The following is a 26,033-nucleotide window of genomic DNA, read 5'->3' as shown; positions in this document are numbered from 1 at the left end:
ATTTATATATATCATATAATATATATTTTATACTATATAGTACACATATATTTATATATATAATATAATATATATTTTATATTATATAGTACACGTATATTTATATATATATATAATATAATATAGTACATATATATTCATATATATAATATAATATATATTTTATATTATATAGTACACATATATTTATATATATATAATATAATATATATTATATATATATATATATATATATATATATATATATATATATATATATATATATATATATTCGTTTTGTTACATTTTGATTCGTTGTAAAATCGAGGAGATAAAATTGAAGACAAGCAGACAAATAAAACGAATAGAAAAATTAAAACGGCAGAGAAATTAAAACGATTTAAAAATATCGCTATATTATCTTCAATTTGTCGACAGTTGCAAAAATCCATGTGTGCACAGACAGGAAAGTCGACCAGGGGGTCAGACACGAGCCGCCTCCGCTTTCAATCTCTCTTGACACGTTTGAAACGAAACCTCCGGTGTCGATTCTGATCGATCATAGGAACTTTCTCCGACGAATCCGTTCCGAAACGGGAACAGCGCTGAAACCGAACAAGGATCAGAGCGCTCGGGAATGGCCGCCGAGCGTAATGGAAGCTACGAACGGAAGCTAAGTCGCCCGGAAGAATCTCCGCTCGCCGCGAGCTAACGCAAGAGAGAGGACACGACGGTCGAGTCTGAGCCGGCTCTACCAGTATACACATCGACGTTTCTTGGCATCTTACACTTACTCGCGTTAAGAATACGAATCGTATAAAACAACTATGAACGTCCGCCCGTTGCTCTTCCCTCCCCCCCCCCCGAAAAGCAGACACATAAGGACATATCCGTATAAGGAGCTACCGCCATTACTCTTCTTCTCGGAAACGAAGCTCCGAGATCGTTATCGTCGGTCCGTTCGACACCGGGAAACTTTTCCTAACGCGCCTAGATTCAGCCTGATCCCCCTCCCCCCGATCCACCGCCCCTCCGGCCACCGGGAGGTCCCGCGAAACTCGAGGATCGCCGGGGAGCTCGCGACGAACGTAATCACTTCGCCGGGGATCATCGATAGCGATCGGCTCGGAAATAATTCACGACGTTCTGATCCCCAGGCGCGAACCACCCTCTTCGAATGCGCACAGTTTCCACCTCCCCCCCCCCCCCCCATAAGTTGCACGGCGCTTCCTGGAACACAACCCCCGGCCCCTTCGCCTTCTTCGGACCACCCCGAATACCGTGCCAGCTAATCGCGAGGTCTCGTCTTCTCCGGGCTTAGCTAGCAGACTGGGATTATTTCGTTCAGGCGAAGAAGATTATTGCGAGCGGAGGTCACCCACTTGTGACGGGGGTGGGACAACCGCTGTTTCTTTTGCGGTCTTTCGAAAAATTAGGTTGTTAACTAGGCTTTGTTTTTTGCATTTGGAAACGATTCGAAGGTGTTGGATCGTTCGTCTTTGGCTAGGAGAACGAGGTGCCTGAGAAGTGCAGGATAAGATCCTCTTTGAGGAGCTTCAAAAAATTAGGCTGTTGACTGGACTTTGTTTTTATGCCTTTGGAAACAATTCGAAGGTCTTGGATCGTTCGTCTTTGGCTAGGAGAACGAGGTTTCTGAGAAGTGCAGGACAACAGCCTCTTTGAGGAGCTTCAAAAAATTAGGCAGTTGACTGGACTTCATCTTTTGTCTTTATATTGTTACCTCGAAGATGTTTAATCATTCCTTTTTGACCAGGAAAAAGACTTGACTGATAAGTGCAGGACAACAATCTCTCTGAGGAGCTTCAAAAAATTAGACAGTTGACTGGACTTCATCTTTTGTCTTTATATTGTTACCTCGAAGATGTTTGATCATTCCTCTTTGATCAGGAAAAAGACTTGACTGATAAGTGCAGGACAACAACCTCTCTGAGGAGCTTCAAAAAATTAGGCAGTTGTCTGGACTTCATCTTTTGTCTTTATATTGTTACCTCGAAGATGTTTGATCATTCCTTTTTGACCAGGAAAAAGACTTGACTGATAAGTACAGGACAACAACCTCTCTGAGGAGCTTCAAAAAATTAGACAGTTGACTGGTCTTCATCTTTTGTCTTTATATTGTTACCTCAAAGATGTTTAATCATTCCTTTTTGATCAGGAAAAAGACTTGACTGATAAGTGCAGGACAACAACCTCTCTGAGGAGCTTCAAAAAATTATGCAGTTGACTGGTCTTCATCTTTTGTCTTTATATTGTTACCTCGAAGATGTTTGATCATTCCTTTTAGATCAGGAAAAAGACTTGACTGATAAGTGCAGAACAAGAACCTCTTTGAGGAGCTCCAAAAAATTAGGCAGTTGACTGGACTTCATCTTTTGCTTTTACCATTACCTCGAAGATGTTTGATCATTTCTCTGTGTCTAAGAAAAAGCATTGTCAAAGAAGTGCAGGGCAACCGCCACTCCATTCACAGATCTCCGAAAAATCAATCAGCCAACCGAATCTCTCCTCTTCCTTTTACAATCATCTAGTCAATAATCAACAGCCGCTTCACTTTTCTTCGCTGCTCGAAAAAAGTGGTTGCTTATGCACCAGCGGGACAAACAGGATGTCTCAAACAACGCCATAAACTCCCCACCCTCTCTGCACTTCAAACTCCAAGCAGTCACCAGTACCTCGTCTCCTCCAAAGGCAAGATAAATTTAAACACGCCTTGTTTCTCTTTCGGACTTAGAAAACAGGGTTGTCAACGTACCACCCGGGGGTGAGTCGGATGTCGCCCTTCGGGTGTCGCGAAGGACACTGAACAACCACGATGCTCCTCGCGGCTCCTCAAAGGAGCTCGCCAAACCAGACGGTTTGCTTTTTTAGAACCAGCTAGCTAGCTTAGCCGGAGCCGGTTCTCGGCGATCCCTCCGGCCAGGTCAGGGAGTTGTCGACGGACCGAGGGGCGGCAAGCCGCCCCAATAACCTCTCTAAATTTTCGCGCTAAATCGTCCGGCATCCCCATTGTCTCCCGTAGTTTCCTTTTACCAGCCGAAGGCCGATTTATCCCCGTTTCTTCCCCAAGGGGAAGAAGAAGAAGGGGGCTGCGGATGGACCGAGGGTTGAGTCAGGCGGCGCAAGGGTCGCAGAGCGATGCGGAAGAGCAAACGGGCAGCGCACGCTTGGACAGTAACTGATTAGCTTCGTCTAGCCGCCTTCGGACCGATCATCGTCGCCGGGCCAGAAGATCCTCTCCGTTCCGGCTGGTCGGTCCCCCCCACCCCTGTTACTCATACTTAGCGTTAGGTAGTATAGTTTTAATTGGTTACTTAGGCGCGTTGATTAGTGTACGACTTTTGCCCCCGTCTGGATCGCCAGGTCTGAGGTCTGCTCTCTCTTTCTTCCTCTCTTTCTCCCTCTCTCCCCCCTCGTTCTCTGATAATCGCGCGCGGCTGGATGGCTTCGAGTCGACGCGGTGGATCATCGCGTCGACGTTGATCGTCGCCCGGGGTATACTTTCTTTCGATAGAATCGTTTCTAGTTAGCAGGCGAACGTCTCGCCTGGCTCGCGAATGGTCGCGTCGCCGATAGTTCACGCTCGCGATTGTTCACGCTCGTGGCTCGCGGCCGAGCAAAAAAACACCGCCGTCCCGATCGGCCCACTTCACCAACAGCCTCGAAGAAGGTCTGGTTAGAGACGCGGACGAGTCTCGGGCCCGCCGGGGAACCCGTCACTTCCGGCGGACGCTCGGTCGCTCTTCCTGGTCCGTCGTTCATCCTCTTTCATCTCTCCTCTCGCGCTCCTTCGCTTCGCTTGCTTCCTCTCTTCTACTTCCTCTTCGTCCCCCTTCTCCTCGTCTTCTTCCACCTCCCCACTTTCGGTTATTGTTGTTGTTGTTGTTGTTCTTGTTCATGTTGATCTTGTTGTTGACGATGATGTTGTTGTTGATGCTGCTGCTGTTGTTGTTCAGGATGGTCCGGTTTCGTTGCTGCTTCCTCGGCTGCACCGGTCTCTCGGTCTCAGTGGAGGAACACGCTGGTCACGGACCTCGTGGTGTGGGGCGGCAGGTCGGGGGCCTCCGTCGGGGCCCCCTCGTACCCCTATGCGCTCAGGCCGAGGCGGTGGATCTTCGCGGACAGGAAGTTGTGCAGCACGAACACGATCGGCTTCGGACAGCTCTCGAGGTCCAGCTCCTGCAATGGTTTAAATCGATCGTCAGAAATCATTTTCAATGATTTGCTCGGTTCTAACACGCTTCGACTGCCGCGTTCGTCGTGTATGATTGGCGCAATTGTTTTTTTTTTTACAGATTTTGAAAGCGATTTTTGGTGCAACTTTTTGGCGAGTAGATCGAAATTGGCTCGCATTTACGAGATTCAAGAGTAGAAGGAAATTCTCCCGAATTTTTGTTTCAGCTTGTAAGCGAGAATGGAGGATTTTGGAAGTGGAGATCGATTGTTTGAGCCTTGTTTTTATAGTTGTTGACAATCGGTAACTATAAAAAGCGATCGCAAGGCTCGAATAATCGTGTCTCCTCTTCCCAAATTGTCCATTTTTGTGGACAATCTGAGCGCGAATTAAATCAATAATGTGGGCGCAATTGTTTTTTAAACAGATTTTGAAAGCGATTTCTGGTGCAACTTTTTGGCGAGTAGATCGAAATTGGCTCGCATTTACGAGATTCAAGAGTACAAGGAAATTCTCCCGAATTTTTGTTTCAGCTTGTAAGCGAGAATGGAGGATTTTGGAAGTGGAGATCGATTGTTTGAGCCTTGTTTTTATAGTTGATGACAATCGGTAACTATAAAAACGAACTGCAAGGCTCGAATAATCGTGTCTCCTCTTCAAAAATTCTCCATTTTTCTGCATAATCTGAGCGTCAATTAGGGAGACATTGCTGTATTCGTATGCTGAAATTCATTCGATCTGTTCGCCGTTTTGAATCGCGATTACAGTAAAATCTCTCTAATTGACGTTGAAATTTTGCAGGAAAATGGACAATTTGGGAAGAGGAGAGACGATTGTTTGAGCCTTGCGAGTCGTTTTTATAGTTGTTGACAATCGGTAACTATAAAAAGCGATCGCAAGGCTCGAATAATCGTGTCTCCTCTTCCCAAATTGTCCACTTTTCTGCACAAGCTGAGGGACAATCAGGGAGAATTTTACTGTAATTTCTGTAATAAATCTTGTCTCCTCTGTTCTCGCATCATGTTCTTCGTTATGACTTCTGGCACTTCTGTGACTGATTTCTGCGACTCTTGCGGATATTTTTGCGACAGTCAAAGCGATCATACGAGATAAAAAGAGATTACGTATTCTTTTGTTCGCTTCGTTTAATCCTCGTCCGACGTAAAGCATTCAGGACCGAAAAATCGTCGATCTTTCAACAGCTGCAACTCCGTTAGAAGCTATCATAAAATCATGATATTTATCTTAAATTGAAGCTTGAAGTCTCTACTTTACGACATCTTAATCTCATCTTTAATATCACGCATCCTCGCGATCGCAGTATGCTAAATCTGGCGGCATACTCGTGATACCGAAAAGTGCGAATTTGAACACCGTACTATGGAGTAAGGGTCAGAACAAAGGTTTGTAACTTCGCGACAAAAAATCATAGCGACTTAATTCTTCCCTCCAATTAAAGAGAAAAGTCCGGACTTTGTGATGCTCTATACGGCATACTCGAGAAAAATTTCTGCAACTCCGTAGAGGACGTTGAACTTCGCAGTTCTTAGGTATCGCGAAGATTTGGGTATCGCGAGAATTGGTATACTACGGCCGCGAGGATGCACAATATGGAAAATTAGAATACGTTGTCGTAAAGTAGAGGCTTCAAGCTTTAATTTCCCTTAAAAAACGTGATTCTACGAGAACTTTCGACGGAGTTACAGCTGTTCGAAGGGCGACGACTTCTTGGCCAGGAATTACTGTTGCTTTAATTTTGCTGTCGAGTGTGTAGCCAAGAAAAGAAAAGAAATATATAAAGCTCGCGCAGTGTTATATTTCGCAGTCCGCCGACGTGCTTAATAAAAATTCCAAGGAACGCCGCGCCGGTCGCCGAGGATTCCCCATTTGCAGGTTCGTTTCAGGCTGCTCGAGAGCGGAATAATTTTTCCATCGAGACGTCTGTCGCGGCGGATTTCTCCGTCGATGATTCCCCTCGAACGGCCCCCACCTCCCCCACCCTTCGGCTATGAATGGCCATTGAACGGAGCCGGACGACAGTGTTTGGGAGCGGGGGATGAAAAAGGGAAGGAAGATGTAAAATACGTATTTTCCCCGGGATAGTATCGCCGGCATCCGCGACGGTCCTTTGACAGTGACGGGCACAATGGGATTACCCGGTGCACAGCCGTCGTTTTCACGATAATAATCTCGATGCTTCGAGTCGATTGTAATAAAATTCTCGATGCCACCCCTCCTCCCTGCCGTTTCACCCCGCCGCAGCTGGTCGATAAAAGCGGCAGCGACTTTCTTCTCTCCGCGACGGACGTTGCCTCGATCGCGGTTCCGTTTTTCGAGCAATGATTATCGCGCGCCTCGCACCCAACGCTCGGAGATTTCTGATAGAAATTTCTGAAACGGTTCAATTGTAAACGGGCAAATTTCTACTCACAATTTCGCCATCTTCGCCGCCAAAGTCGAGCCACAGGAGACGCGCCCCGTCGTCGGCGGACATTTTCAGTTTGTCGAACGATCTTCTCCATAATGGGGCCGGGGGAGAGCCTGGACTCACCCCGTTGCCACCCACGCCCCTGGTCCCCGCCGCGAACAACGCGAAACCGTCCTCGTGGTTCACTACCAGCTGGCAGGCCTTCCCCTGCCACGTGCAGCCTGCAAATTCAGGGCAATTGTTACCATTTCATCATCGAGCAACACTTCTCTTACCGACTAGTGCGCATCGACGTCTCCTTAGGGAGCGAATACCGCTGCGTTGTGATCGCTCCTTAAGGCCGATGGAAAGTGCGACCTTTTGGCTTTAATTTGAGGTATTAAAGGTTTGAAAATTCTGATTGGAAAACATTCTAAAACCAGTTCGAAGTAACTCGTCGAAGCTCAAGCATTTTTCTCAGAGCTATCGATCACGGCTTGACGAACTTCCGACGAGATCTAGAAGTTTCTTTCGAAATCGAGATAGACTTATCGCAAAGAGCGCTAATTTAGCTTTAATTTAAGCTGTTAAAGGTTTGAAAATTCTGATTGGAAGACATTCTAACACCTGTTTGAAGTAACTCGTCGAAGCTCAAGCATTTTTCTCGGAGCTATCGATCACGGCTTGTCGAACTTCCGACGAGATCTAGAATTTTTTTCGAAATCAAGATAGACCTATCACGAAGAATAATCTTTCAGCTTTAATTTAAGCTATTAAAGATTTGAAAATTCTGATTGGAAGGCATTGTATAACCCGTTTGAAGTAATTGGTCGAAGCTTAATCATTTTTTTTTCTCGGAGCTATCGATCACGGCTTGTCGATCTTCCGACGAGATCTAGAATTTTCTTTCGAAATAGCGATAGACCTATCACGAAGAATAATCTTTCAGCTTTAATTTAAGCTATTAAAGATTTGAAAATTATGATTGGAAGGCATTGTATAACCCGTTCGAAGTAACTCGTCGAAGCTTAATCATTTTTTCTCGGAGCTATCGATCACGACTTGCCGATCTTCCGACGAGATCCAGAATTTTCTTTCGAAATCGCGATTTACCTATCATGAAGCGTGATCTCTCAGCTTTAATTTGAGCCATTAAAGGTTTGAAAATTTGGATTAGATTGCATTCTAAAACCCGTTCGAAGTAACTCGTCGAAGCTCAAGCATTTTTCTCGGAGCTATACATCACGGCTTGTCGATCTTCCAACGATATCTAGAATTTTTTTTCGAAATCGCGATAGACCTATCACGAAGCGCAATCTTTCAGTTTTAATTTCAGCTATTAAACGTCAGAAAATTCCCACCGGAAGATATTTGATCAAAGATCTCCGCAGATATAGTACGTACACGCTAGAAAAGTCCGAATCTCCATAAAGATCGACGCTCCGCGAATATCGCGCGGTGGAATCGACAAACGGATCGTCTAAAACAGAAGCCGGATCGTCGAGCTCGTTTGCTGTTTATTATTTTTAGGAAGCTCAACGCGGGCACGGTCGACGAAGCGAGGTCCTCGACGGAACCGCTGTGCAATTTCAGCCAGTTCCGACGTGCCGCGATATTTCTGCCACAGTTATTCGCGTCTTGCTGTGTCGGATTCCGCGGGAGAAATAGAAAGAACAAGACAGGTGGACGGACGGCTGAATAGAGAAAGGAAAGAAAAGAGAGACAGAGGAAGGAGAGGGAAAATCGAAAGGGGCCCGTGGGGGATCCGCGTCGATGATCGATGCGCTCGACGAGTCGAGAAGCTGGAAGGCGGCCCGTGCCGGCATTAATCTCGATTTATTATTGCCGGCGTTCGTCCACGGTGAAAAGAAATTAAAATTCATCGAAGCGAGCGCTCGCAGGAGAACAACGGGGGAGGGTCCCACCCTGTGTTACGTTCCCGGCCACCCCCGTCACCCCGACGGAAGATCTATGCGAGCCTCGACGTTTTTCCCCGCGCTTTATTTCACGTTCGAACGCGTACGCGAGTCGAACCACGCGACGAACGATTAGGGTCGGTACACATCTACGTGCTGGGATCGGGTCGTGCTAGCCGCGTGCTCGATCGGCAGTGTTCATGTTAGATGTGCGAGCATGATGCAGGCAGGACCGAGATTCGGGGGTCAACTTTATCTTTTTCGGATTTTCTGATGCAATTGTGAGCTTTTTCTGATTAAAATAATAATAATTTAATAAATAATAAAATAATAATTTTATGGAAGACATAAATGTACTTTTTATATTAATGTTAACTTCAATATTTTAGAAAACCACGGCATCCTACAGAAAATTTTTATTTTTCTAGTTAAACACCGAAAGTTATGCCAAAGTTATGCCGAAGTTATGTCAGGGTTTCACCAAAGTTATGCCAAAGTTATGTCAGGGTTATGCCAAAGTTATGTCAGGATAACGTCACGGTTATGTCGACTTGACATAGCATTTCGACTTGACAAAGTATGCAAAAAAAAGGAATCAATGAGGTCTAGATACTGGCACAACTTCGGATGTTATTTACTTATTTAACTTTTATTTCATATAATTAAATGGCGCATGTTATTTTGTTGCAAATTTATAAATCAGACATAATCTTGACATAACTCTGATATAACTTTGGCATAACTTTGGCATAACTCTGACATAACTCTGACATAACTTTGGCATAACTTTGGCATAACTTTGGCATAAGTTTGGAATAACTTTGGAATAACTTTGGAATAACTTTGGAATAATTTTGGCATAATTCTGACATAACTTTGGCATAACTTTGGAATAACTTTGGCATAACTCTGACATAACTTTGGCATAAATTTGGCACAACTCTGACATAACTTTGTCATAACCTCGCGATGAAGATTTTTAGCATCAACCTGTTAGGTATTAATTCCGTTCTCGCGACGTCAATATTTAATTATTCTAGTTAGCGTAGACGCACAAGAAATCTATATCTCTTCCTCTTCGAAAAAAATGTTACGATCAAAAAGCTTCTACCCCCTTCAGTTCTGAAAAGAACAAAAAATATCACGTCGTGGGATTAAGCCATCAGGAAATGTCATTCAAGTCGCTAAAGTCGCGGTCATCACCGAGAACTCCTGAAGTCCGCTAACAGGGCACAGTAATTGGCCTGCGCCGCCGCAGTAATCGGCGCTCTGCCTCACACGCTCGACTCGCGCGCGAACGAATTTCAGCGATCGCTCCAGGTGGCAAGGAATGGGATTTCGGTGGTGACCCGGTCGCATGGTGTCCGCGGAACAACTGTCTGGGGGGCGGCGATATATTTCCGTGGGTTTTTACGTTCGTCCCGTTCCATCAGGCCGCGGTTCGCCATTCTTTATTCGAGCGGAGACGTCGATTCGGCGATTGCCGATGGGACCGGCGCGCGGAAACGAGCCTGTCGGACGAGTGTATACTCACGAACGGTGTACTCGCGTAACGAGTGGGCGGCCGCGTGACAGCCCTGAACGATCGCCCTGGCCCACGCGGCTAGGTCCCTTCGCGTCTCCGCGCGCAGATGATGCGTGACCACGCCGTCGATCGTGCCCACACGCACCGCGAACGTCGCCGCGTGCTGCGCCGCGCTGCTGCTGCTGCTGCCCGCCTCGTTTTGCCTCGGCGGCGACGAGACTAGTCTGGAAACAAGCCAAAAGGGTACCTCGGTTAATAGAGAATCCTCCGAATCGCGTTCGGGTACAGAGAGGATAATTTGCCTGCGGCGCTGATTCGTTTTTCATGCGCTTCTTAGTCACCGGAGTGCGCAATTTCAAGCTTTATTTAAGCTGGTAGATTGTGTTAGATTGTTTAGTTTCAGACTGCTTTTTCACTGTGGAGAAGCATCCGATTTATAGCACGTGTGAAATTTTTACGATTGACAAAACAGGTTTATTCTATTTCTGCTATCAAAATATCGTTCGATTTGTATCTTGAAATTTCAGAATATGTTTTTCACTGAAATTACTATTTAAATAGACAATGGTCGCTTCATTTTCCACGCGCGGCGAGTATACTCGTCGTGACACAAAATACTGCCATGTCTTCGTGACGAATATACTCGTCGTGACAAAAAATATCGTTACTTCTCAGCGACGAGTATATTCGTCGTGAGATAAAATACTGCTATGTCTCCGTGACGAATATACTCGTCGTGACAAAAAATATCGTTACTTCTCAGCGACGAGTATACTCGTCGTGACATAAAATAGTGCTATGTCTCCGTGACGAATATACTCGTCGTGACGACAAATATTGTTACTTCCCCGCGACGAGTATACTCGTCGTGACACAAAATACTGCCATGCCTCTGTGACGAATATACTCGTCGTCATAAAAAATATTATCACTTCTCCATGACGAATATACTCGTCGCGACAACAAATATTGTCACTTCTCCGCGACGAGCATACTCGCCTGGCCTCCCTTAACACTAGATTTGCAGAACTCTTCGAAATGACGGGTCACTAACTTTTTAAAAAACGATTATTCGTATCGTAAAGACACATTTACGAGTTATTTATTCAATTTATATATTACGTACGGGTTATATACTACTTACTGTTGCAACGATACTTGTTCAAAATCAGTTTAACCATCTTATTGTTACTGTTATAAACTACGATAATAAAACAGCTGCTTTTTTATGCTCCGAGAAATCTAACGTTAATTGAATGGCTGTGAATCGACTAATTCGGTGACGGATTTAACTGCACCGGGTCCGTATGACACGGTGACCGAGGGTGAAACAATCGGTTCTCAATTAGAAATTGCGGTTTCTCTTTAACGTCGAACGAAATCGTCGTCGACAGAGACGATGTGTTAGCAGTCTCCGTCGAGTTCCAATTTCGCCGGACAAAGAACTAGTTCACCTGGGCGGCAGTCAACGTGTTCAAGATCGGGAACCCGAGAACGGTCTTCAGAGCACGATGACGCAACGGAGACTGCTAGAGCAAAAGAGAGAGAGAGAAAGAGAGAAGGAGAGACATAGAGAAAGAGAGAAAGAGAGACAGAGAGAGAGAGAAAGAGAGATATAGAGAAAGAGAGACAGAGAGACAGAGAGAAAGAGAGAAAGAGAGACAGAGAGAGAGAGAGCGAGAGAGAGAGCGAGAGACAGAGAGAGAGAGAGAGAGCTAGAGACAGAGCTAGCGAGAGAGAGCAAGAGACAGAGAGAGAGCGAGAGAGAGAGCTAGAGACAGAGCGAGCGAGAGAGAGCGAGAGACAGAGAGAGAGAGCGAGACAGAGAGAGAGAGAGAGAGAGATAGAGAGAGAGCGAGAGAGAGCTAAAGACAGTGCGAGCTAGAGAGAGAGCGAGAGACATAGAGAGCAAGAGAGAGAGAGAGAGAGAGAGCGAGCGAGAGAGAGAGAGCAAGAGAGAGCATGCGAGAGAGAAAGCGAGAGCAAGAGAGAGCGCGTACTCTTACTAGAGAGAGCGAGCGAAAGAAAGAATGAGAGAATGAGAGAGAGAAAGAGAGAGAGAGAGAATGCGTGGGTGGATGAGAAGTCGCGGTCTCGAATCGAGAGGGTTGAAGTGGGCCGGCTCGACACGTATCCACCGCGTCAGCGTGCCGAGAATTCTCTTCGAAGGTAAATTACCTCGTCATGCGATCCGGCCTCGATCGTAAAAATCGCTCGCGGCTTTATTGCCGGCCGTGACCGGCACCGTGTTCGACGGAGGGAGAGGAGGGAGGGGTGACCGGCGGCGGGACAGGGGGCTCGCCGGCAGGCCGGACTTTTTCAAGCCCCGCAGCGCGGAATCCAGCCACGGCTCTGCAATCTGCCCGCTGACGAATGGTCCTGACGTACGCGCCGCCGGCTCACGCGCGAGATTTATAGATTTTTTCAGGGAGACACTGAAAAAAATGCCGGCCCGACGACGCCCGCGCCGCCGCGGCCCGACCCGGCCCGACCCGACGCAAAGGCGGGAAGCAAAAACAAAAACAAAAACGACGACGACGACGACGATGGCGCGCCGCCGCGCCGCGCCGGCATAATGGCACCAGCGACGGGAAAAATGGCGAGATCCGTCGGCCTGACGGCAGAACCGCGCGGCTTCCCTCGATGATCCGCGGGATCACGGGATTTTCGTGGGAAAATTTCGAGCCGGCGCACCGACACCCGGATACCGTAATTGATGATTCTTCCGGCCGCTCGCGACTGGATTACGGTGTATCTACTGCCGCGGCCGGTTTGATCGAGAGGGATCGTCGGGAATTATGGTTTTGTTTCGATGCTTTCGAGTGTTCTTTTTGTCGCGACTCTGCGAAAGTGTTTCCCTGGGGATTTAGAGATCGGGAGATTTAAATAGAGATTTAATTAGATATCTAGTCGCTGGCATTGCGAACGTGCTAAACGCTAGACTTACGGAGCACGAAGGAACAGCTGTTTTATATAAGTTTGTAAAAGTAACAATAAGATATTTATTCTGATTTTGAACATGTGTTATTGTAACGTTTGCCGTAAGTAACGTATAAATTGAATGGATAACTCGTAAATGTATCTTTAGGATATAAATAATTGTATATTAGCCGATACAGTCACGTAGAGTTCAGCTAGCGATTTGCGTTCTTCTGCCGCACATGCGTTCGTCTGCCGCATACGCGTTCGTCTGCCGCATATACGTTCGACTGCCGCATATGCGTTACATTTACGTCATTTCCACTACATGGACCGATATCATGTTGTAGCTCAGTGTATTCCTCTGAACAAACGCTACTATACTATAGATAAAAAATGCAGGGTCCTATTTAAGATATTAATTCGACTTCGATATCTGCCCCACCGCTACACTTATAGAAATATTCTTTGTATTCTCTAACGTCCCCCTTTATACCAAACAATTTTTGTAGGAACATATTTTTGATAACATTAAACCCTCGCGAAATATTCCACCGAGTTCGACGAGTCATCCTGCATTACACATTGGCGTCGCCGCGATCGCCGTGCCGCGAAATAAAATTCACGTCCCTTGTTTCTTCGATTCAGCCGAAAGTTTTGAAATAATTCTGTTGTGCGAATGTAATTTTCATCGAAATGAAGTGTTGTGGTGGCAATTTTTATTATTTATTAACGATCCGCCGCGATCGCTGCAAATGTTCGTGTTTTCTGAGACGCGCAATTAAATCTGATTCGCGGTGAAATTTGCGGCTGATCGACGCGCGTTCGATCAACGCTCGAAGAATATTTTTTTCTTCTCCGCGATGCACGCTGACGCATCGGACGCATCGGCCGCTCTTTTTGCGGTCCGTTCCGCGAAAAGTGGAGCAACGAACAAATTCGTTACGCTCGCTAACAGACACTTTATGGCGGCGATAAAGTAGAACCGTGTCGTCGGTTCTTGTTAACGCGGACTGTTTTAATGAAGTGAAACTTGACTGTACACCGTCGTGTTCTACACGCATTCGCGACACAGTTTCCCGCCGCCGGAGATTAACATTCGCGGACCGATGTTCCACGCGTGAAATAGGTTTCAGCTGGAAACACGGGAGAGCCGAGAGAGTCGTCGCGGAAGAGGACAGATCAGAAAGAACCGCCCCGTATCGCAATGGTTTTTCATTCTCGTCGGAACGAGATTTTTTAACACCGCGAAGATTATTTCGAACGGCCTCTCGTCGGGTCAGGGGATTATAGAGCGACCGGCGATTCGGACGGTTCGGTAGCATCACAATTGCCGGTCAACAATTATCGTTCGAACGATCTATTCTAATAATAATTGTTCTAATAAATTATTCGCAATAATTTAATATTCTTTTTATCGAGTCACCTCCATCACAAATGCACAAAAGCCCCTGATTAAGGTGACATGAACCTGTTGCAATAAACGTCATTCGAACTCCGTTGCGTTCCAAAAAATAATTGTAAATCGTTTGAAATATAATAATGTCTCCCTTACTGACGCTCACATTTTGCCCAAAAACGGATAATTTGGGAAGAGGAGATACGATTATTCGAGCCTTGCAACTCGTTTTTATGGTTGTTGACAATTTGTACCACAGATTGGAGAACGTGCAAGGGTTACTATAAACTGCTGCAACTTTGCGAGAAAAAATCGCAGCCGAGTTTCTTTTTTTTTAAATTAAAGGGGAAAGATCGAACTTCGTTCTGCCGTGAACGGTATCTCGGACAAAAATTGTCCAAAGTGCGTGCGATTCGTCGAACTCGACGATATGAGGTATGACGTATGACGAACATGGCCTCGCATTTAAAGGGTTACAGTAGCGACGTTGCGTGGAACTTAAAATCCAGATCCACTGTCCGAAAGTAGAGGTTTCAAGCTTTAATTTAAAATAAGAGCCGTTGTCCTAAGGTGATTTTTCACGGAGCTATCGTCAATCGAAGCTGACCAATGCGCATTTCGTCAAATTTGGCAATTTTCGATATGACAAACATGGTTTCTCATTTAAAGAGTTACAGTGGCGAGAGTGCATCAAACTTAGCAATCGAGTACAACTACCTTAAAGTAGAGGTCTTAAGCTTTAATTTGAGAAAAGAGTCGTTGTCCTAAGGTGATTTTTCACGGAGCTATCGTCAGTCAAAGCTGACCAACGCGCATTTCGTCAAATTTGGCAATTTTCGATATGACAAACATGGTTTCACATTTAAAGAGTTACAGTGACGAGAATGCATCAAACTTAAAATTCATAGTACAGTGTCTGAAAGTAGAGGATCCATGCTTTAATTTGAAAAAAGAGTCGTTGTCCTAAGGTGATTTTTCACGGAGCTATCGTCAGTCAATGCTGACCAATGCGCATTTCGTCAAATTTGGCAATTTTCGATATGACAAACATGGTTTCACATTTAAAGAGTTACAGTGACGAGAATGCATCAAACTTAAAATTCATAGTACAGTGTCTGAAAGTAGAGGATCCATGCTTTAATTTGAAAAAAGAGTCGTTGTCCTAAGGTGATTTTTCGCGGAGCTATCGTCAGTCAATGCTGACCAATGCGCATTTCGTCAAATTTGGCAATTTTCGATATGACAAACATGGTTTCACATTTAAAGAGTTACAGTGACGAGAATGCATCAAACTTAAAATTCATAGTACAGTGTTTGAAAGTAGAGGATCCATGCTTTAATTTAAAAAAAGAGACATCGCCCTAAAGTGATTGTTCGCGGAGTTATCGTCGCTCGAAGTTGTCCTCTGTTAGAACTCGATATCTCGCTTCCAAGTACAGTAATGTCTCCCTAATTGACGCTTAGATTGTCCACAAAAATGGACAATTTTGGAAAAGGAGATACGATTGTTCGAGCTTCGTGGCTCGTTCTTTATGGTTATCGATTGTCAACAACTGTAAAAACGAGCCACAATGCTCGAATAATCGTCTCTCTTCTCCCTAAATTCTACATTTTTGTGGACAATCCGAGCGTCAATTAGAGAGACATTACTATAGGATGTTCTGCTCTATCGAGGAATCGATGTTTCTTTTCCGCAGTCCGGCGCATCCGTAACGGAACTGCAGTTCGCAAAACCGGCCGGAATCTCGAGCGTGGCTCACGAACGTCTTTCCCCGACGTGTTCCACGGATTCTCGACGTGCCGCGAGAACGTATCTCGCAGATTGACAGATGTTCCGCGGGACACCCGTTAGTGCCCGGGACGGGGATGGCGCGCGACGAATAACGTATGAGCTCCTGCGGGTGCGATCCGGGGCTCGAGCGTTCCCCATGGATCCCCTTCGACGGATTCTCCGTTGCCGGGAACGTTTTCCACTTCTGATAGTCGATGTCTCGAAACGGGAAAGTTTCCGCGACGCGGCACGGAGCGGCGGGGACACGCCGATTGCGCGCGGACTTCGTGAGGGAATTACGGGAGAAGCGAATGCATTAAGGCTCGCGCGTCGCGATGGATCCAACGAGCTGGGAATAGTAATGATCCGACGGTTCTGCGACCCCCTGTGTGCCTGGACCCCGGAAACCTTCCTCCGCGGGGCCGACGGAGATCCCGAAAAACGACGGCTGCTCCGTGATTTTTCTAATCGGCGAATTCGTGCTTCGTGCTTTCACTCTGCGGACGCATTTTTATTTAAAGGCATGCTTTTTTATTTGTTATATGTAGCAAGGAGCAAACGTGTCCACGCGTCTTTCAGAATGATAGGTTTTTTTGTTAAAATTGGTCTGAATTACTTCAACTTCGACTAGAATATTTGTTTCTTAATTTTGACTGTTGCTTGGAATAATGAAAATGCGAGATAACTCTCGTTTTTCTTCGCCTTCTTGTCTGGGACTGTAACGAAGATTTTGAGGAGGTTGAATGAAATCTTCAGTACGTATTGTATTTTCATTTTTATTGTTTTTTCGCTATGATTATTATTGCGATTATCATGACTATTATGGAATAACGAGAAAGGTAAATAATTCTCGTCTTTCTTTACATTTTTTTATTTGAATCTATAACGAAAATTTTAAGAATGTTAAATCAAATCTTAAATAAAAATATCATCTTTTCATTTTCTTTTTTATTATTTTTTCATTCTGATTATTATTATGATTATTATGGAATAACAAAAAGGTGAAATAACTCTCGTTTTTCTTCACTTTTTTTATCTGAATCGATAACGAAAATTTTAAGAATGTTAAATAAAATCTTAGATACACGCATCTTTTTATTTTCATTTTTATTATCTTTGCACTACGATTATTATTATTATTATTCTTATTATGATGGTGATTATTATTATTATTATTCTTATTATGATGGTGATTATTATTATTATTATTATTATTATTATTATTATTATTATTATTATTATTATTATTATTATTATTATTATTATTATTATTACTATTACTATTACTATTACTATTACTATTACTATTACTATTACTATTACTATTACTATTACTATTACTATTACTATTACTATTACTATTACTATTACTATTACTATTACTATTACTATTACTATTACTATTACTATTACTATTACTATTACTATTACTATTACTATTACTATTACTATTACTATTACTATTACTATTACTATTACTATTACTATTACTATTACTATTACTATTACTATTACTATTACTATTACTATTACTATTACTATTACTATTACTATTACTATTACTATTACTATTACTATTACTATTACTATTACTATTACTATTACTATTACTATTACTATTACTATTACTATTACTATTACTATTACTATTACTATTACTATTACTATTACTATTACTATTACTATTACTATTACTATTACTATTACTATTACTATTACTATTACTATTACTATTACTATTACTATTACTATTACTATTACTATTACTATTACTATTACTATTACTATTACTATTACTATTACTATTACTATTACTATTACTATTACTATTACTATTACTATTACTATTACTATTACTATTACTATTACTATTACTATTACTATTACTATTACTATTATTATTATTATTATTATGATTATGATTATTATTATTATTACTATTATTGTGTTGAATTTTTGTAAAAAAGTTAAAAAACCATTCGGCTCGTCGATGCTAAATAAATAAATGACTAAAATACATGAACAAATAATCGAATGGAAAGTCCCGCGATTCGTGGGTCACGCGCGACCCACGACGCAACTGAAAGCGCATTCGTTCGTCATTCATCTCCGCGTCTAAAGTCCGTCTGCGCGGATTTCCACGGCGGCAGATGCGGTGAAAAAATTCTTCAGAATGCTCGGACGACCTCTCGCCAAATTATTCTCCGATAGTCGAGCGATATCTGAACATCGAAGAACATCGAATATAATCCCACAAATCCCGAGGAACCGTTCGAGAACACCGGAGAATCGGAGTTTCGGCACGCCGAAATCTCTCGACCCTGCCGGTTCGACCGAATAAGAAAACCAGTTCGGATCTGCTCGGGAGCGCTCAGCAAGAAAAATCCTCCCGCAGCCGAAAAGGTCGGCCGATTAGCGAGGAGGAGCCGAAGAAAAACGCGTGCTCAGGATGGGATCCGGTTCGGCCGGCTATGTAAACGATGATCGAAGAAAGCGGATCGAAGGGCGGCGGAGACCTTGCCTCGGGATCCGGCGAAGGGATTCCCGGAGATCGACAATTTGCCGGCGTTGTCCGTCGATAATCGAGCGTCGACACTCGACTTCGAGTTACCGGAGGGAAGGAAGAGTTTGGAGGAGCGAGCGGAGAAAGAGGAAGAAAGGAAGAGTGAGTGAGAGAGAGAGAGAGAGAGAGAGAGAGAGAGAGGGAGGCATAGACGGCCGCGAAAAGCCACCGAGGAATGAAAGAGAAATACAGTAAATTCTTCCCAATTTTCCCTCAGCTTGGAGACAAAAAATGGACAACTTGGGAAGAGTCGTTTGCGGCTCGTTTTTATAGTCGACGACAATCGGCGACTATAAAAACTAGGCGCGAAGAAAATTCGGGAGAAATTGGGGAGAATTCACTGTATAGATAAATAATAATAATAAATAATAAATAAATACTAATAATAAATAATAAATAAATACTAATCTGACAAACAATAAATAAGTATAAAAGTTAGAATTATATATTATATATAATATAATAATATATTAACATACATAGTTATTACAGAACTCTCTAAATGTATTAATATCCTACATTTTGAAGCTTCGGCGGGTTTCGAAATGTAATGTAATGTAATGTAATGCAATGCAATGCAATGCAATGCAATGCAATGCAATGCAATGCAATGCAATGCAATGCAATGCAATGCAATGCAATGCAATGCAATGCAATGCAATGCAATGCAATGTAATGTAATGTAATGTAATGTAATGTAATGTAATGTAATGTAATGTAATGTAATGTAATGTCAAGGTCATGTAATGTAATGTAATGTAATGTCAAGGTCATGTAATGTAATGTCAAGGTCATGTAATGTAATGTCAAGGTCATGTAGTGTAATGTCAAGGTCATGTAGTGTGATGTCAAGGTCATGTAGTGTGATGTCAAGGTCATGTAGTGTGATGTCAAGGTCATGTAGTGTGATGTCAAGGTCATGTAATGTAATGTCAAGGTCATGTAGTGTAATGTCAAGGTCATGTAGTGTGATGTCAAGGTCATGTAGTGTGATGTCAAGGTCATGTAGTGTGATGTCAAGGTCATGTAGTGTGATGTCAAGGTCATGTAATGTAATGTCAAGGTCATGTAGTGTAATGTCAAGGTCATGTAGTGTGATGTCAAGGTCATGTAGTGTGATGTCAAGGTCATGTAGTGTGATGTCAAGGGCATGTAGTGTGATGTCAAGGTCATGTAGTGTGATGTCAAGGTCATGTAATGTAATGTCAAGGTTATGTAATGTGACCTCAGCTACCCCTCATTTTCGGCTGTTAAAATAATCGTGGAACACCCTGTATATATTAATATTATATTATAAAAATACGATTTCAACGAACTACTTTACAACGATCTTTACACACTGAATTTTTCTTTTTACAGTCATCTCGAACGAACAGCCCTGACTCCGAGGGGCTGAATTCGAATTACCTTAAATTTCTAAGCTAAAATTCATTCGGAGATCATTGCGCAGCACTGGTCATTGAATTCAATTTTCAGGTTAGCTGTAACGCTATAAAGTGACAAATACACGGTGCTATTTAACAGAAAAAGCACAGCTGTTTTATATTAGTTTATAAAAGTAACGATAATCCGATTTTTAACAAGTGATATCGTAACATTTGCCTTAAGTAACATATAAATTGAATGAATAACTAATAAATGTATCTTTACCGTATGAACAATTAAATAATACGAAAATTAAAAAATTAGTGACCCGCCATTTCAACGGGTTCCGTAAATCTAGCGTTAAAAGAGCGGCGAGGCGATCCGAGCGTTTTCTCGAATAAAAAAATTTCTCGAATTTTTCGTGATTGCTCTTCGTTCCCCTAAGAGTACCCGTTAACTTTTATTTCGTACATTTTCTCGTCAGATCATTGCGAACGCCTCAGAAATCGTCGCGGCCGTTAGGATGAACACCCTATATACAACTGCGGAAAAGGGGAGGGGGAAGCGAGGGAGGGTGCCGTCGGTAAATAAAGGCGTTAAACGAGAATGGATGTTCGTCCGAGGCCCCGTAATCCCGGCGAAAAGGAACGGAGCGGAAGCCAAAGGGTGCAAACTTTCCAACCCCCTCCGCCCCTCTGAGCGGCGCGCCGCGCCGCCCCGAGCCGCGTAGTCCGAGAAAGAAGTGTTTCGGTCGTTGCCGAATCACTTCCGGTTTGTCTCGCAGTAAAACTTCCTTAAGTCGGCCATTTCGTGGCTCCTCCGGGCCCCGATACCGGACCCCTTCGACCGGAAATAGCTTTTCGGTGCTCCGCCGTTCCACAGCCGCCGCCCCGCCGCACCCCCATTAACCGCCGCCATCTTCTCCTACGGTTCTTCGCCGGCTCTACCGTCCCCGGTAATTATTTACGGAAGGGTGCCGTCACCCACGGCTGTTTCCATGTCTCGTCGAACGAACTTTTATTCGATTCTCTGTATTCGTTTGTATTTTTTCGCTGGACTGCGGATTTTATAAGCTTGTGACAAAGAGGGGGGAGGGGGTGATAGCACTGTCATAGATTATAAAATCCGCCGACTTATTTACCAAATATAATTATTATTATAATTATATACAATATATAATAATTATAATATTATACTATATTATAGATATACATATAATTATAATTATACTATGTATAATATATAATAATTATATTATACTATATTATAGATATACATATAATTATAATTATATATAATATATAATAATTATAATATTATACTATATTATAGATATACATATAATTGTAATTATATATAATATATAATAATTATAATATTATACTATATTCTAGATATACATATAATTATAATTATGTATAATATATAATAATCATAATATTATACCATATTATATTTTACATATAATTATAATTATATATAATATATAATAATTATAATATTATACTATATTATAGATATACATATAATTATAATTATATATATAATATATAATAATTATAATATTATACTATATTATAGAGATACATATAATTGTAATTATACTATGTATAATATATAATAATTATATTATACTATATTATAGATATACATATAATTATAATTATATATAATATATAATAATTATAATATTATACTATATTATAGATATACATATAATTGTAATTATATATAATATATAATAATTATAATATTATACTATATTATATTTTATGTATTATCATAATTATATATAATATATAATAATTACAATATTATACTATATTATATTTTATGTATTATCATAATTATATATAATATATAATAATTATAATATTATACTATATTATATTTTATATGTAATTATAATTATATATGATTGTATGTATATAATTACATTTTCTCCGTAACTAGATTGCGGATTTTTATGCGAAACAAGAATTGTCTGCACCGATTTGAAGACATATAGGAGCTGTGTGGATAGTTAATAATTCTCTAACCTAATAATTGATGTAATAATTCTTTTCGATAACCTGAAAATGGTGTAACATTTTTCTTAAATTCTTTGAACACTTTTTCTGTCTTCGGTTCGATCAATTCATTTCTATTAAAAAATGCATAAAGTCCACAGTTTATTTACAACGGTACTCGATATTGGAAAGAAAGTGACAACAGAGTTTCAAAGTTCTGTTATAAATTATTTAACGCCAGATTGACGAAGCACTCGAAGCAACTGTTTCCTATTCATCTATACAATTAACAATAAGACGTTTATTCTGATTCTGAACGATTTTGTTACAATATTCGTATATATATTTATAACGATTTTCAATCACTCATAAATAACTCATAAAAACCTTGCATCTCGCTTCTATAATTGGACCGTTCATTTTGAAAGTGGTGTAAGTCCTTTTTCTAAAAAAATGAGATATGACGTAATTTATGCTTAATTTAGTGTCAACTTTTTGTTCATAACTAGTTAGTATTTAATATCTTAAAAAATGCCAATGCTTTGTTCAATTTAAAATTTTGCCGGTAAAAGAAATTGCATAACCATTGATTATGAAAGTGATGTAAGTCCAATTTCCATCACGATGCCAAGCCTATTACATACGAAAAATATAAGGATATGCAGCAGCTATTACCTTATATACCTCCTGTGCATCGTGAATATTTCAAAACACTGCCACATGAAGAGCATAAATAATTAATAATACCAATATCTTGTGTTAAGTTGAACAATATATAAATATAATTAACGTTCAAAATAAAAAATGCTAATCCTATTGTATTTCTTGTTATTATTTATAAACAAAATTGGATTAATATGAGATATATTTTAAGTGATATTTGTTATTTCAAAATTGAAATTAAATGATATTTACAATCGACTAATTATGAAAGTGGTGTAAGTCCATTTGCAGCCTGAAAATCGTATATTATTTTAGTTAAATTCGCCTAAAAGAAATTTATATAATCAAATTATATATTGATAAATTAGTACAAACATTCCCAGACTTCACATAATTAACCTATATTTTTTAATTGGCAGATCTACTAACATTCAATTTTCTCGAAACGAAAGAAAGTGGACTTGCACCACTTTCAAAATAAACGGTCCAATTATCGACGATCGGTAACTATAGAAATAAACCGCGAGGCTCGAATTTGTTTAAAGCTCTAAGGAAAATTAGGAGAAGAATTCACTGCAATCGTTAATGAAAAAATTCGTCACCCGTCATTCCGCGAGTTCCATGAGCCCAATTTTGACGTCACAATAGGCTTCTGTGTTCAAAGAAAAGGAAGAATGTTCTACCAAGAATAAATTAACCTCGATCAATAAAACATCCCATAAACATTCCCCAAAATCCATAAAGTTTATCCGAATAAAGCGTCGAATGTTTCAAAACAACGAAAGAAACGTTACAAATCCGCGCACACACGGAGCGTTCCGGTGAAAAAAAGAAAGAAATTTCTCAACTAGAAAGTAGAAATTTCCCCAGGATTCTGGAGAACTCGCGGCTCACGCGGCTGCCTGCTGGGAACCTCGTTAAATGTTCGCGAACGCGAAAAGAATCGAATTTGTTAATTAAGTGGCGGGTCACTGAATTTTCAATCGTGCATGTGCCGCGCGTAATCGCGAACAACGTCCGCGGAAAATGCCACGGCATAATGAACCCTCGACCGGGAAACTCAATTTCGAAAGAGCGGAGAGATTCTACACGGTTTCGCACACGCTTCCGCACGCTCGTACACGGTTCCGCGCGCGCGCGCGCGCAGGTGTCCACGGTTTCGCGGAGGTGTGCGCGCGTGCACGCGTGCACCGCGCCGTTGAATAATCGGCGCGAAAAATGCGCGAACCACCGTTAAACCGTGTTAGCTTGTTTCGAAGCTCGTCGTTAATGTTATAATTGGGCGAGGTTTGCCGCGGTTTGCCGGCGCGCTCGCGGTCCGCGCGCGCGATAACAAGTTGTTTGTCGGTAATAAGCGTGAAATAAAATTCCGCGACGTATAACGCCCGGCCGCGGCCGACATCGCGAACTTTCCGACCGAAAAGAACCCGGCGACGGAAACGCGCGTGTCCGCGCGTCCGCGGAAATTCGTCGGAAGCGCGGAGCGCGTCGTCGCCGCCGCGCGGCGCTGTAAATTTGTTCAGGAATTAATGACGGCCGATTATTAGCAACAAAATTCCCTGTTAATTACACGTCTTTCGCGACTACACGCAATACGCGTTATTAATAATATTTAATACGAGTTTAGCGACCGGCTGTGCGCGCATTAACTCGCGAATTTCGATACGCCGCTCCGCCAGAGGAACAATTTCCTTCGGTAATTTCATCAACGAATATACTATATCATATTTAATTACGCTCGGCTATTTAAACGATTCGATTTAAACGCGGGATATCGTGGCCCGAGTGCGCTCGAACCTGGCTCTGAATTACGTCGAGTTCGCCGATTCGATGGAACGGAAGAGTTCGAAGGGACGACGTCGGCGACGAGGACTGTTATTGTTGGTCGGGCGATCTTCGGGATACGGGCAGAGCGACTTTTTAGACGATTTCGACCTGTTCGAGGAGGTACGAAAATTATTTTATCGCATAACATTTATCGCGTAACATCGCGTATTTTATCGCGGTGGACATTTTGGAAAGAGTATGACACGTTGACTATTATATGCTATTTATATACGTTGACTATATTGTATACTTGTTATTTATATACTATACTTATATATACTTGTTATATGTATATATATACATACTATAATATATAATTTAATATATAAGAATATAATATAATATGTAATTTAATATACAATAATATAATATAGAATTTGATATACAAGAATATAATTTATTATGTAATTTAATATACAATAATATTATATATATACATAATATAATACATGTATATATAATTTGATATATAACAATGGATTATAGTATGTAATTGAATATACAATAATATAATATATACAATATTACATTGTATAATATTTTACAATAGTATAATTTAATATATATTAACGTGAAATAATAAATAATAATAATAATAATGTGAAATATAAATAAAATCTCTCGAAATTATAATATATAATTTAATATATAATAACATAATATATAAATGTTAATAGTCAACGTGCCATGTTCTTTCTTTTATATATTAAATTTAATATATTTAATATAATATATTTAATATATTTTTTTTAATATATTTAATACAATATATACACATATATTATATTAAATCAAACTGTGAATTCCGCGACCTAATCCAAAGCGGTTCAACAATTTCAAATAAATTCCGCTGTCTCGAGTTTCGATACTTTCGCCGTTCGGATCGTCGATTACGCGTTATTCCGTATCGAACAGAGTCGAGATACTAATGGCAGTCGCATAGTATTCCCGGCATGTAATTTTATCGATACATATATATATATATCCCCGGCTCGGAGGATCGCGTGCCAGTTAATAATACCGTTAATGTTGCCGCGAAGCTCGTTTTTCACTCGATTACACGACAAATTACGCCCTATCTCTCTCTCTCTCTCTCTCTCTCTCTCTCTGTCTCTCTCTCTCTCTCTCTCTCTGTTTAGACGAGAGCCCGATTCGTGGCGGTCGATTCGTCGCTCGGCGGGATAACGTTGGAAAATCGTCGTGCGGGATTGCAGTCGGACCGTGGGAAGGGGATGATCGGGATCGTAGACGGGTAGGAGAAAATCGAGGAAAGACGAGGAGGATCGACGAGGACGGCGGGATAGGGGGAGGGGATAAGAGAGGCGGGGACGAGAGAGACAAGGTCGTCTAGTCCGCAGGCGAAAATCCTGAACTCGTCCCGAATATTGCGCTTCGATCGCACGCGCGATAGGAAACTGTCGACGACACCTTCAATAATTAATGCCCGCCCCGGGGGGTTTAATTGATCCGGTTCACCGTTCGATTATCGAAAGCCCAT

At 41.7% G+C, this 26,033-nt stretch overlaps 1 protein-coding gene across 3 annotated transcripts in view; it reads right to left on the bottom strand.

Moving 5' to 3' along the window:
• Positions 1–266: 266 nt before the first annotated feature.
• Positions 267–26,033, bottom strand: part of Syn1 (Syntrophin-like 1) — an 897,245-nt gene continuing 871,478 nt past the window's right edge. For all 3 annotated transcript variants that reach the window (XM_033475740.2, XM_033475741.2, XM_076528684.1), the window contains exons 6-8: positions 10,029–10,243; positions 6,603–6,820; positions 267–4,176 (exon numbers count right to left, since the gene is read on the bottom strand). In XM_033475740.2, the coding sequence (XP_033331631.2) occupies positions 4,084–4,176; positions 6,603–6,820; positions 10,029–10,243 (526 nt within the window). In that variant the 3' untranslated portion in view covers positions 267–4,083. The remainder of the gene's footprint in view (positions 4,177–6,602; positions 6,821–10,028; positions 10,244–26,033) is intronic.

The sequence above is a fragment of the Megalopta genalis genome, chromosome 2 (genome assembly GCF_051020955.1).
Source record: "Megalopta genalis isolate 19385.01 chromosome 2, iyMegGena1_principal, whole genome shotgun sequence".
NCBI classification, from domain to species: Eukaryota; Metazoa; Arthropoda; class Insecta; order Hymenoptera; family Halictidae; genus Megalopta; species Megalopta genalis.
The sequence above is the reverse complement of the archived record's forward strand: the minus strand, read 5'-3'. Positions and strand labels throughout refer to the sequence as shown.